This window comes from Anser anser (genome assembly GCF_964211835.1).
Source record: "Anser anser genome assembly, chromosome: 4".
In the NCBI taxonomy this organism is placed as follows: Eukaryota; Metazoa; Chordata; class Aves; order Anseriformes; family Anatidae; genus Anser; species Anser anser.
This window is the reverse complement of record NC_139724.1, coordinates 35,687,216-35,701,266: the sequence shown is the minus strand read 5'-3', so window position 1 is coordinate 35,701,266 and position 14,051 is coordinate 35,687,216. Positions and strand designations below refer to the sequence as shown.

Sequence of the window (14,051 nt, the reverse complement as noted above, 5' to 3'; positions counted from 1 at the left end):
AGCTTTGGAGTCTGTACTTGGTCACGGGCTTCCTTTCCATGATTTAAAATCGTAGTTGTTATTTACCAAAGTGAACAAGTATAACTCTCTTCATTCGTGTTCGTTTGTATTTTCTGAGAAAACACCAAAATCTGTCCCTAAAATCCTTTCTATTTTTCATCATTTTTGGTCATATTAACGATGTACTCTGAACAATTAAATAAACTCTCAATTTCTATAACTGTATTGACAAAAATCATAAGCACGTGGAACTCGAAGCAGAGCCCACTGAGGAACATATTTCCAGGCCCATGCAGAGCAAATAGAGAGGGTGAGAGGACAGAGGGAGCAGGCCACCAGGAGGCACGGCCACATTCACCATGTTCAAAATGAGCATCTGAAGCACTCCCATCTTCTGTGTGGCAGTGAATGGGGAAAGAATCACGATTTGGTCTGTTTAAAGTCAGTCTCGCTGCTTTGTCACTGACAGTGTGTATATTTAAATATTTTTACTCAAAAGGCTTGTTACATAACCCACTGATACGCTATCAAGTGGAAACATGTTAAGAGAGCATATTAAAACTGCAGGTTAATTCAGTCACCACATAAGTTTATATATTCACCTTCTGTACAAGCTAACTACAAAACAGAACTTACAAACAAATAAATGGGCCAAATAATATAACAAAAAATATAACAAAAATATATAAAATATATAAAAAATATAAAAAAATATATAACAAAATATAACAAAAAAATATAACAAAAATGCAAAGCACGTGCCCGGTTCTGGTAGTCCTACCTCAGTACAGCGATATGCCAGAATCCATGACAGAGCTTCAGATATGGAATATAAAGGGAAAGGAAGCTCTTAACACAAGCCTCTACTTTTCTACTGACATCAAGAACTATTTTAAGGATGTACATCTGTGTAAGGTATGAAGTTTTGTAGTTTTGATCAGTACGCCATACTCTCCTTCTCCCCCAAATGTTGTCATATCAACAAACCTGCTACCACCGATAAGCATTTACTGGACAGACAAAATATGATTTATAATAGACACTACTTTAGCAAATCAAAACCAATATTCACTAGGAAACAGGCATTTTGGGTACAGTGCCATAGCATAACAGCTATTAGAATACATTTGAGGTAACTAGCATCATTTATTAATGGGTGGAAGCCCAGATTTGCAATGTTAGAGGTATTTCTGGAATTAGCATACTTCACAAAGACGAGACAGTAAAAAAGTAGTTTATCACATTATGAAGCACACCGTTCTACTGTTAGACAATATTATCACAATGGCACATAAATTATGTGTTCATGGTAAGTTATAGTAGAGAAATGTTAATGGAATGTGTTTAGTGTAATCTTCGATCTGACACCTCCCTTCTAATTTTACCATTCTTTAGGGATAATCCTTTTATTAATGAATGATAAAATCACACACAAACTTCATCTAAAATTCATCTGGCAAGATCTTTTCTTCACCGTACTAATTTAGCTACATCTTTTGAAGAAAAATCACTATAGAGCATCTTAATGAGCTTTTAAGAATATGAATTGATGAGAATTTGATTTTTTATACAACAAAAAGGACCCACTCATATTGTGTAACGTACCATTCCTTACCTCTGTAAGAGGGAGATGGAGAAAGAATATTGAGGGACTACATATTTGGGAGTAAGGATAAAAACTCATTGCATTGCATTTTCCAAGCTATAGTTTTAGCTGGTGCATGCATTTTAAATCACATGGAAGGCTGCTCAGGTGTGGAATGATAGAAATAGTCCAGATCATACTGAAAAATGAAAGTGTTAATGGTACAACATAATTCTATTGATCACAAGACTGCAACTTATGGTATAGGTAAGACAAACACTTATGCAGCATAAGTGCTATTATAAAACAAACAAACAAAAACCAACAAACCAAAACACACACAAAACTCATAGTAAAACGTGTTAGGTTTGCAAAGTTGCAAAATTGTCCAGAGTCAATAAACGTAAATATAAACTGCGGTCAAAAGCACATAACATTTCTCAAGAAAACAACTGAAGACTTTTCAGTATGAGGAAAACAAAATATTTTAACTTGAACTCTGCTCTTAAAAATGTCTAGATGATTTCAGGCACCCCAGGTCTTTTGCTGAGGCAAAGCACTGCCAGATACAATAACCTGGACCAAGAGTTGCCAGACTCACAGAAACACAATTCTTGGGGAGCATTTCATTTAATTAATATCCAAAATTTGATCCAAAATTTTCCTGCCTTCAGATTTTTTAATTATTCTTCTCCCTTTTAGAAGACAAATCAGGAGATCATCTATTGAAAGACTTGTGAAATATTTTCTCCACAGAAAGTATTTCCTTTTTTAGGCTTTAAGGTGGAATCACGAGAATTTTTGCCTCCTGATATTGTTGATAATTATTTTTGTATACTTTTGACAAAACACAAGAAGATCAATAAAGTCTTATTTGTTCTTGCAGTGGCATCTCACTATGGCATAAATAACTCTCTTGTAAGTGAAGTCAGGTGACTCAGTCAAATACAGCAGATAGAAACACATTCTCCTGTGCATTTATCAACACTGTTTTCTGACAATCCCATCCCCTTTTCCATGACAACTTTAGTCAAAACATCCATTTTATTAATAAATGTTGAGGTAAATTGAGTAATTAATGGTTCTTCCTGCTTGGTTATTGAAATGATTGATTTAGAAAATAAGCCTTGGTTGAAAGACATAAGGTATCTGGCAGTACTTGAATTTAAATGTTATTGTTCCTCCACTAGACTCAGTATTTCTTTTGCTTAAGACTACAGAAACTACTCTTATTTTTTGTCACAGAAAAATTATCCACTCAGGACAGAAATGAAAACTTATTACCTTCCTTCTTCATTTCATTAAATTCCCCTGCGGATTAAGAACTACCATTGTATCTTGTCTTTAGCTGTTTTATCCTCAAAAAGACTGAGAAAAATCTAGCAGATTATCAATGTTGAGCTATTTGAAAGAGCTAGAAATACCATTCTATTATCACAGCAGGAATTTCCAAAGTGATGAGTTCATCACAGGATGCACAGACATTCTGCTGGAAGATATGATAAAGGCTGTACCTGAAACTCAGAGCTGGTAGATCTTAATATTGAATTGGTGCCAGGTCATGTTTTGCCAGACAAAGATATTAAAAATGTAGTGCCAGTACTAACTAGAGATTTGGCACACAAAACATGAAGAATGTTACAGATTGTGCTGACAGTGTGACACTATGTTTTCCTGGATGTAATCTGGGTATCATGAGAGTAAGCTTGGAGCACTAATGAGAAAAATGATATTGAACTGGAAGAGCTGCTAAATATGCAGTAGCCACAGGGTTCCTGGAGTTTACTGGAACTAAAATGAAAACTGTAATACCATAAGCAACAGAGGGTAAACTAGGCAGAAATGCTAAAGGAAGAGACTCTCAGCAGGCAAAACTTGTTTCTGCTACCATGCTTGCCAGGACATAAAGGGTTTTTCTAATCCTACTCTTTTTATCCCTGATGTCCTGTTAAAGAGGAGCAAGAAACTTGAGATTAAAGGAGCACATACCATTTCAGGATATAAATGAATATCACAACTGACTGGAGAAAGCAATGTGTAAAAGGTTGAATGGAAAACCTTGTTAGGTGCAAGAAGTAACGTACACGTTAAAGATACAAAGATCATCCTAACTATCTCTTCAGGGCTCCTGTTTTTTTGCTGTTACCATTGTTGATTTTTGTTGGCCTCATATTTACTGCACCTACAGCTTATGAACCTCACATGAAACAGGTAAAATTGCTTGACATTGGATTCTTTGGCCATCTCTGATAGCATTCTTGGCATCTTCACTACATTCTGCACTAATGGTCTAGAAACTTACTATGCCTTGCAGGAGACATGAGCCCAGTTACCTCTGCCAGCCAGCAAAGTCTTTTAGTTAGTAAGAATGCTGGATATCCACTTATTCAGGAGAAAAAAAATCATAAATATATATATAGTCATTCAAAAAGAAATGCATAAGAAAGAACTGCCCTGTTACCATCATGGGAATTCTGAATAATTTTTATCTCTTCAGCATGCCAAAAAGAAAGAAAAATTTTACCAATGCCAAGAGGTCTACTCCACACAAAATTTTCCTCCCTTCTGTAGTTAAAACTAGGAAATTGGAGAAATCAGAAGAGTTACTTCCCCGTTCCCCAGTGTTATTCACATATAAGGATGCCAAAAATAAAACACGATGCTCTTCTGAATTCATTGCCATGTCCACTATGTTAAGCAGAAATTACCTCTTACTTCAAAAAGAAAGAGAAATTGTTTCTGGATGGACTTGAAGAGCTGACTGCAAATTAAGATTTTTTTCTAAGTTTAAAATGATGAAATTTGACTGAACTAACATATCACTGTTTGCCCAGAACTGTGATGTTTTAGAAAACAGTACTGAAAAGAAGTTGTCATCCCCAGAAACTATCTGTTTCTCCCTGATATATTGTATTTAAACCTATTTAATTCTGTCTTTAAAATAAGCACACAAAGGAGTAAATCTAACCTCCATTCAGTACAAGGGTAATCCAATAAGGTTAAACCCAGGAAATAATTTAATAAAACTCTACAAGAAAAATGACTTAACCATTGAGCACTAATGTGTTTCATAACCAATGTCTTACCGACTGTGAGAGGGTCAGTGCACATGTCACTTCTGTTCTCCTTCCATGCCAGCAGGTACTTGAGGCTGACGGGATCTTCTGCTTCTATATAGCTGTTAAATGCCACCATCAGTTTATGAGTCTTCGCAATGCCACAGTAAGTCTTTGTTTCCTCCTCTAAGGGCAAATTATTTAAAATGCTTGCTGCCTCAAAAGCTTTAGTGAAATATTCAAAAGCTTTATTGTAGTTCCCCTAGTAAAGAAGAGGGAAGAAAAAAAAAGGAAAGAAATAAAAGAATTGTAAAAACTACTTGCAGTCACTTCTATTTACCTTGATGTTAAAACCTGCTCCCCTCACACCTGAGATGTCGCAGCTGAGAGGCCAGCCCACAGAATGACTCATGGCATGGTATTAACCAAATCACTCTCCCTTGGTGTTTCCTAACCTCTAAAATGCAAAAAGCAATGCTCATACCTTTCTCAGGAACTAAATTGTTTTTAGTTGTCTGTGTAGTATTTTGATCATGCAAATCACTGTATCAATGCTAAGTATTAACACTGATTTCAGTCAGGCCTTTTAACAATTGTCACCATTGTTTCATTAACAACCCTGTGGGAGGAAAGGTCCTAATTTACTACTGTGATACTAAATTTTAGAAAAGAAATCTTAAAAATGAAAAAAAATAAAAACAAAAAGAGGATAATGAAATGAAGCACTGAGAAGAACAGAAATCAAAACTTACAGATTTATGAGAAGAAAGGGTAATATGCCAAAAGATAGGGATATTCCTGATCAAACGAAAAGAGAAGCACTAGAAGAAATTTGTCAACTGTTCCTAAATAGAAAACCCAAAGAGTTTATCTCTTCATCTGCAGCCTACAGAAATCCAGCATTCATGTGTCCAGTAATAAGGAGTATAAACTGCAGCAGATAATACATTGAAAGAGTTAAATATAAGAACTACTTTTTTTTATTTTTTTTTAATGTGAGGTACAGAAAAAAAACTGAAATTCCCGATCAGGGAAGAATAACGAAAACTAGAGAAAATCACGATAGGCTGAATGATACCACTGAAAAGCTAAAATATATCTTGGTATTACCTTTTGCATATTTCTTCTTTGCCGTGAAACTATGAGTTACCATAAGAGATAAAGGAGTCAAAAAAAGAGTTGCAAGCTTCTAATTTAGAAAGCAGCATAGCACCAGACCTACATAGTGCATATGCAAGAGATTTGGAGAAATCTAAGGACAAAGCGAACGAATTGCTAGGAAATAAATTACACCTCTCATTTAAACTAGGTAGTATAATCCAGGGTTGAAAGGTACTGCATTTTGAGTTGGTATTACATAAGGCAGCATGCAGTAACTTTCTGCTCTAGTATTAGTATTGTCTAAGGTTTAAGTATTATAGGGAAGGGATCAGATGACAATTTTGGCAATATACTCTAACAAGCTAAAAATAAAGGCTTTTGCAATGCTTTGAGGAATTTCAAAGGGACCTAATAACACTACCTGTGTGATTATGTGACAGCAAATGAAATTAATTCTTTAGAAAAAGATAGGTAACTTGTGCTGCCTGAGCTATTAATAACTTTTACTGGATTCTAACTAACTCAGGCTCAAGAAGGCGGCCTTGAAATAACATGGGCAGCTCTGCAGCGGCCGCCTCTAAATGCAAAAGAGATCTAAAATTTAGTAAGGTCAAACAAAATATTAGCACTCATCAAAAATACAGTGGAGAAAACTAGAATAGATTTAAACTCTTTACATAAATAAACAGTATATTAATAAAATTGGACAAAGTCAATACAGGCCAAACAACGAATATAAATGAGCAATAGACGTAAAATTGCTACCAGCTGTAACAGAGGAATAGGAATGAATTGAATATGATTGAAAAGTGGGAAAATTAAAAATAATTCCAGATAGCTCTCTCCCCTTAATAGATTACTTGTGGTGAAAATCACACCTTGTGGTTGATCAAAAGCTTACAAAGAGGAAAGTTTAAGGCTCTTGTGGCCAAAAAAAAAAAAAGTCAACAAACAAGACAAGGGGAAAATAAACATCTTGGGAGCGTGTCATTATGTAACTGTTCATCCTTTACCTTATTCCAAAGGAATCAGTTCTGGCTATTGTCAGAGCTAGAAAAACTTCTATGGCTATTCAGACTAATTACAGCTGGCCCTCTCCATGGAAGATGCCTCCTAGCTCTCCAGTTTGTGAGGAATTCTGCTGCCCTGATGGCGCGAACTCCTGACTGAAAAGTGTTTTCAGAGCTGTCTTATCCTTTAACTCTCAGCTTGATTTAGAAAGATTGAAATTCCCTTCTGCACAGCGTACGGAGGACAGGAACACAGACTCCACTTTGATACCTGTTGCTCTTGATACCACTATTGGGGATCAAAATTTGTATGACTGTTAAAGGGTGTCTGAAATTAAAAAAAAAAAAAAAAGAAAAAAGAAAAGGATAAGAGAAATTCAGATTCTGTTTTAATACAGCAGGAGAGCAAAATCAGGCATATGAGGACTCAGCAATGAATAAAGAACAATAAGCAGTAGGATGATAAACAGAAAGGAGAAACATCTACCTACTGTACTCATGAAAACTATAATAGGTTCAGTGATACAATTAGTGAAAGGAATGCAGCAAATCAGACTAGGAAACTCGAGAAAAGTGAAATGTGAAATGACAGAGTGTCATTCTAACTCCATCAGAGTTTATGCATATTAAGTAAGGAATCTGCTTAAACTTGGAGAAATCAGAGCTACTAATGCGTAATATAAAAACAGGCATTTAAAAAAATGAAACATACTGGTAAACAATCATGACTAAAAAGCAGGAACTTAGTGTACAGCATTAAGGAAAGACAATGATGGTGATGGAAAGGTGAGATGACAGAACTACAAAGAAATAGCAACAGCATGGACAAAGCAAGGTGAATTTGGTCAAAGCCACTTTGGGGAGGATAGTAAGTTATATCCCTGGTTTACTAAAGGTCCCTAAGGATAGATCTGGATATAAATAGAGATATCTGTAATTTGATGAGAAGGATAGCATGACAACAAATTGTATCACCAGGCGAAGTAACAGAGTGGAATAAAAATACCCTAATAATAGCTTAACTTAGATAATACTGGCTATGACAGCTGACACCAACCAGGCAGTGATCCACGAGAAGAAACGTTAATTAAGACTCAGTATCAGTAAACATTGCTGACCTTGCAGAAAAAAAAACATTCTAGAAAACTGAGAACTGTAAAACTTAAAGAGAAATCTTTTTGTCTATTTAAATTGTATATTTTACATAGGTTCCTAAGTCTAAGTCACTATATATTTTTTCCCTTCTACTCCCCTAACCCAGTTCAAGGCAGCAAATTCTGAACTGAGAAACACAATTTAGGGAACAACCCCAAAGAGGTTAACTATTAAAATATCACTTCTTGTATAAATGATTATTAGCAATGGTGTCAACAAGCAGTGAAATATAAAAGTAGTTAAACAGAATTTAGTTAATTGTTTTTCAAATTTGGGGTAGAATATTTAAGTACAGTGTCACACCGCCCTCTATTTCAAAGAAAGTTCCAGGTCCAATTTAAAGTTACTTTAGCAAGTTCTCAGAATTTCAAACTTAGTTTTCAATGGAAAATTCTGCATTTATGCTAAGAACTTAAGCAAACAGAAGGCTCCCAGCCTAATTTGGAGAATACAGGGTAAGACGTTTTTCTACTGCTTGTGCAACGGGCCAGTAACTTCAGTAGTGAGAGTTCCGCGTGAGAACAATCCTGAAAATAAAAAGACATTTGGGGGTAGTGTAAAAGCAAAGAGGCAAGTAGCCTGTCTGACATATTACACATAGAAAAGAAAACCTGTTAAAAATTGGGCAAAAGTTAGTACTTAAAAGCTAGACAATGTGAGATTTACAGTTGCTGCCTGTGTGCCTTCATACATACACACTGAAAACAGCATTTTGCCAGTAACATGAAAGGTCCAGTTCTGAAATGTCCAGCATGATTTAGAAAGGGTATTTCTTTCTTTTTTTTTTCTTCATAGTGAAAGTGTTTCCTAATTTCAACATTGTCCAGCCTGCAGAGCAACTTCTATTTATTACTAATTTTATCTAAATAATTTCATGTAGTGCTTCAGCTCGAAAATAGGTGGTAATGGGTTCAACATCAATCTTTCACTTCTGCACCTGTATTTTTAACCCTTTTGATTACACAAGCCAAGTGCAAGGTCTGTGTCTTTGGAGGCTGCGCTGCACTGAGTGAACAGGGAAGCTGCTACCCAGGCAGGCTGCCAACAGAAATGCTGCTTCTGCAGGGCCCACCTCAGAAAGACAATTCAGAGACTGGCATGTGGCTCAGAAAGATGCACCTCAAAAAACCTTAGGAACCACAATAAAGGGAATTTCTCAGTTGTCCCTAGCTTAGCATTGTCTGTCTCTGCTTGTTATCTGCATTAAATAAGCCAAATCAAAGCTGTCAAGCTAGATGGAGGTAAAAAGAACAGAAAGCCCTTTTACTACTGACACAGATCTTTGCCAAAATATTTGCTTCTGGCACCCATTTCATAAATTCGTCTGAGAGAATGTATAGAGGAAATCAAGCTAAGATTAAAAACTCCATATTCATTTGCAGTAATAGTATAAATTCATTTAAAAAAAGGATCATTTTCAATGTATAATATACATTGAAATCATTGATCCATGATTTTGACAACACTGAAAGGTTCGTATGATCAGAACTTGGAATTTTCATTCACCCATTCAAGAATGATATCCCATGTATTAAACATGTTGTGAAATTTTCAACCTACCCAAAAACTTAAGGCACATTTTTAGTCACATATTATTTTCTCCTTTGGTATCTCTTGTAAGATACAATACCTGGATCAAACTCTGCTGGTCACCTCATATGCAAAAGCAGATTTTTATGAGTTAAACTCAATTGTTTGACATCATTACTACAACCAGTACTTACTCTTTCATTGTAAATGTTCCCAAGCAATACACATGCATCCACCAGGCTTTGGCTTAGATGAGCATTCTCAGCAACCTTCATAAACTCTTCCAAGGACATAAGAGTTTCAGCCACTTTTCCTTGACTGAAGCAGAGGACAAGGAACAAAATTAATTATTCACTCAGATGGCTTCTCCAAAGGCTGCAGATCTATCCCCCTGTTCCAAATTAACTCTACTTTGTGATGGCTCATCTGCTTTATGGTGAAATTTGGATTGTAGTTCCAATGTGGGTGTCTAGACCCTGCCTGTACTGAAACCAGTGAGACTAATCCACGTGGAATATCTGAGGGCAGAACTGGATCCTTTGAGAGAAACAGAAGTTTTCTTCAGAAAATTGTGCCATTTTTAAGGGCAAGAATGAAAATGTAGGTGATGATTTTACAGGGTTTTTGGAGTTTCCATTATTTTAATACTTTCTTCTACTGAGCAGGTGATAACTTTTTCAGTACAACTGGACCTCACATCCTGAAACTGGACCTCACATCCTGAGAAGATAAGGGTAGGAAGCAGGAGTGCTAGCTTGCCAGTAAGACTTTTTGTGCTCCTGTCATTCAGAGGTGACATTTCTTGCTCTAGAACCCTGGTGGTACAGCAGCAGCACCATACGGTACTGTCTCTTAAGTCTGGGCTGACAGCCTTCTCTCATGTGTAATGCTGCACTTTGGCTGGGTGGATCAAAGGTTGCTGGAGTCACACAGGGCAACCTATAAACTGTGGATTGCAGGTGTCACCTCCAAATCCCAGAGAGATCAGAGCAACCCAAGGTCACAGCTGAATCCAAGTTGAAAATTGGCTAATGTACTTTGACAATAACATTTGCAGATTTCCTTTTTTTTTTTTTTTTTAATAAAGCCGTGCACACTAACAATATAAGATCTCTGCTGTATGGTTACAAGATATAAGATAGACATCTGGGTTTGCCTTGTAAGTAAGGCACTATGCTCTTTTTCCCTTTAAGGCTGAAGTGTTACTGCAGCTGACCTCAATATTAGCCATGAACTTGAGTCACTAATGGAAGAGTGCAGCATGCTAAATGTCAAGCCACCAAGCCAGACAGAAAATACAGTCTCTTAATTAAGAAAGTCACAGAAACAAATGTTTCTGCAAGTGATAAAGAACTGTGATTTATTTTCTATTTTAAAACACCTTCAGGTTATATTCTTGCAGCAAATGACTGTCTGGGTTTTATTTATATTTTGGTTTTTATTATAAACTATGTTAATGATATGTGTTTTCAAAATCTGGCAGAAGTCTGCAATTCCCTGTCTTATGAAACAGTAATTATAATATGATAGAGCCTTCCACTGCACAGGAAACACAGTAAAGCTTCACTGCAAATTTACAATATTGTAGTGATTACGTGACTGAAGTGAGCTAGATTGCTACAAAAGGATGCTAAAACACTGGAAACTAACATGTTTGAAGTACTCATGAATATGCTACTATAAAGCTTAGCTGTCAACCAGCAGAGCTGGATTTAATAAAATTTCCTAACTTATGTATTTAATATGAAAATATTAAACATACTTTACTGTAAACAGTTGCCAAATGGCAAAAAAAAATCTAAATTTTAAAATTAGAAACATATTTTTTTCAAATCTATCTTTTTTTTCCTAAGAAGAGAAAATCAAATGTATCCCCACAGAAATCCAGCATATGATTTATATAAGTTAAAGGACAAGGTTAAAGTGTTAGACAAATATTAATTCCAGTTTTTCTAGTTTTCTATATGCAGTGCACAGGTGCAACTTGAAGAGCATATTATATGGTATAATCATTAAATCCATTCAACCAGACCTTTGAGAGTTAAAAACATATATTCTGAGGAAAAGGACTCCTCGGTCCAAGGAATGAGAATGAAACAGTGCAGAATATTTGTGTATCAAGGTGATTCCAGTTTCCAATTGGGAAAACAGGACTGTTAACACCCACATCCCCTGACAACTGTCCAATTATGTATATCACACTTGGCCTACTGTTTGCAGTAGAAGTAATCAATAAAGGATGTGGTTGAGTGAACATAGATTTTGGTTGAACCAATGCATGAAAACTTAATCATTTACTCAGAGTGGAGAAATCAAATAGAGCAGGGATGAAACAGCCACTGAGGGGTTTGTTGATTGTGCCACCAAGTTTGTGGGCTAGAGGCTGAAAGTAATAAAGCAAATGGAATCAGTGACAGGAGAAAATGTAAAAAGGTTTTCTTAATTTCATGAATTAATAGAAATGTTTTCATGTATTTTTGGTCATTTTTTATATTTCACATAAAAGCGTATGTTCCATGTGTAGAAAATATAAAAATTGCTAGGGCATATAATGTCTTTCAGGCAAACAGAAATCAATTTGATACGTATCAGAAAGATGTTTCTCAAAGCTAGAACTTCACTTACGCCAACTAGCAGTCACTTGGTACACTTCAACAATCTTTTGAAGGAAGTATTTTTAAAAGCACTACTGCTTGAGATATTTAAAGTATGCTAGAAGAATTACTGAAACACTTTATCCTGCACAAGACCTGATAACATGATAAACAGGTCTTTCCTACTCAAATAACTAATATTTTATAGTTCCTTCAAAAATCTACATGTTATTTTATACAGCCATATACTTTCTATCTCCTTAGACATCACCTTTCTAAATGCATAAAATGCAATTTCCTATAGATATAGTCATTCATGATCCCACAGAACAGTTATGATGACTTCAGCAGAAGAGATTACATATCTACAGCAACTCATTTTCCAGTTTCATGCTAAAATGCCCTATGAGATTTTTACCCCTATTAGACTTTTATGAAAATATGCACCTTTTATAGGATTGCTCATGTGATTGAATTGGATGTATAAATCATTTGTCCACAAGAAGTCATTACCATGGTGGACACTGGCAGAATAAGTCAAGAACATGATGCTATTATGTCAGATTTTTCCCTGGAAAATGACATGCCTAAATGCACATGATAAAGATTTTCAGTTTCCCATGGTCTGTGGAAACATCTGCAGCAAAGATTTCAAAAAAAATCCAAAGACATAGACAATTTCTGAGCCATCATGGAGGGCTTTCTCCAACATGTCACAGTCATCTCTTTTTTGTAAAGGCATTATCACTCAAATTTAAAATGATTTGCACAAGTTTAGTCTAGATCAGGTTAAAAAAAAAAAAAAGAAAAAACAAGTAAAAAGTGATCTAGCTGAGTCTGGAGACTGTGTCACCAACAGTAATTATTCATGCATTCATCCAATATTTTCTAAACTTGCCAGAAATTGACTCATTTGCTATATATCAGACAAATAAATATCTAAAAGTTTAGTAGGAAGGTAAACAGAAACTTGTATATTTAAATAATAATTTAAAAGCCTCTCTTTATTTTTATTATTATTATTTTTTTCATTACATTAAACTGTTTTTTACACCCTCTCCTGCTCCAAGCAGTAAGGAAGAACAAACGAACTGGACCCGCACAATGTTGTTTATGAAAACTTCTGCTGTTGAGTTTTGAAAAGTAAGTTTGTCCGGAAAAAAGGTCATATTGGTTTACAGAAAGTTTTCTATTAGGGAGCATTACACAGCAAAAAGGAATTCATCTAGAAGGACTGCTTAAGAGAAAGATAACAGAGTCACAGAATATTTAAGGTTGGAAGGGATCTCTGGATATCATCAAGTCCATCTACTTGGCTCAGAGCAGAGTCAAATAGAGGAGGACTGTGTCCTGTGGGATTTTGAGTAATTTTTGAAGGATGGAGACTACACAACCTCTCTAGGCCACCTGTTTCACCATTCACCCTCACAGTAATTTTTTTTTTTTTTTGTGCTTAAACATAATCTCATGTATTTCAATTCATGCCCATTGCCTCTTGTCCTGTCACTGAGTGACATGGAGAAGAGTCTGGCTCTGCCTTCTTTACTGTTGCCTGAGAGATACTGGTAAGATCCCCCCTGAGCCTTCTCTCAGCCTCTCCTTTGAGGACAGATGCTCCAGTCCTTTTAACATCTCTGCAGCCCTTTGCTGGACTTACTCCACCATGTCTATGCCTCTCTTGTACTGGGAGACAGAACGGACACAGTGCTCCTGAAGTGGCCTCACCAGTGCTGAGCAGAAGTGCAGGATCACCTCCCTTGACTGGCAATGCTCTGCCTAATGCAGCCCAGGCTACTTTTGCCATGAGTGGGCTTTGCTGGCTCATGGACTACTTGTCCACCAGGAAAACCAGGTCCTTCTCTGCCAAGCTCCTTTCCACCCAGTCAGCCCACAGCCTGTACTGGTGCCTGGGGTATTCCTCCCCAGGTGCAGGACTTTGCATTTCCCTTTCCTGAATTTCATGAGACGCCAGTCAGCCCTTTTCTGTAGCCTGGAGAGATCCCTCTGGATGGCAGCACAA

The 14,051-nt window shown here is 36.2% G+C and overlaps 1 protein-coding gene across 1 annotated transcript in view; it reads right to left on the bottom strand.

Moving 5' to 3' along the window:
• TTC29 (tetratricopeptide repeat domain 29) overlaps positions 1 to 14,051 on the bottom strand; it is a 210,911-nt gene that overhangs the window by 46,078 nt on the left and 150,782 nt on the right. The window contains 2 exon segments of the mRNA XM_083833632.1: positions 4,672 to 4,903; positions 9,632 to 9,755. Coding sequence (XP_083689758.1) covers positions 4,672 to 4,903; positions 9,632 to 9,755 — 356 coding nt within the window.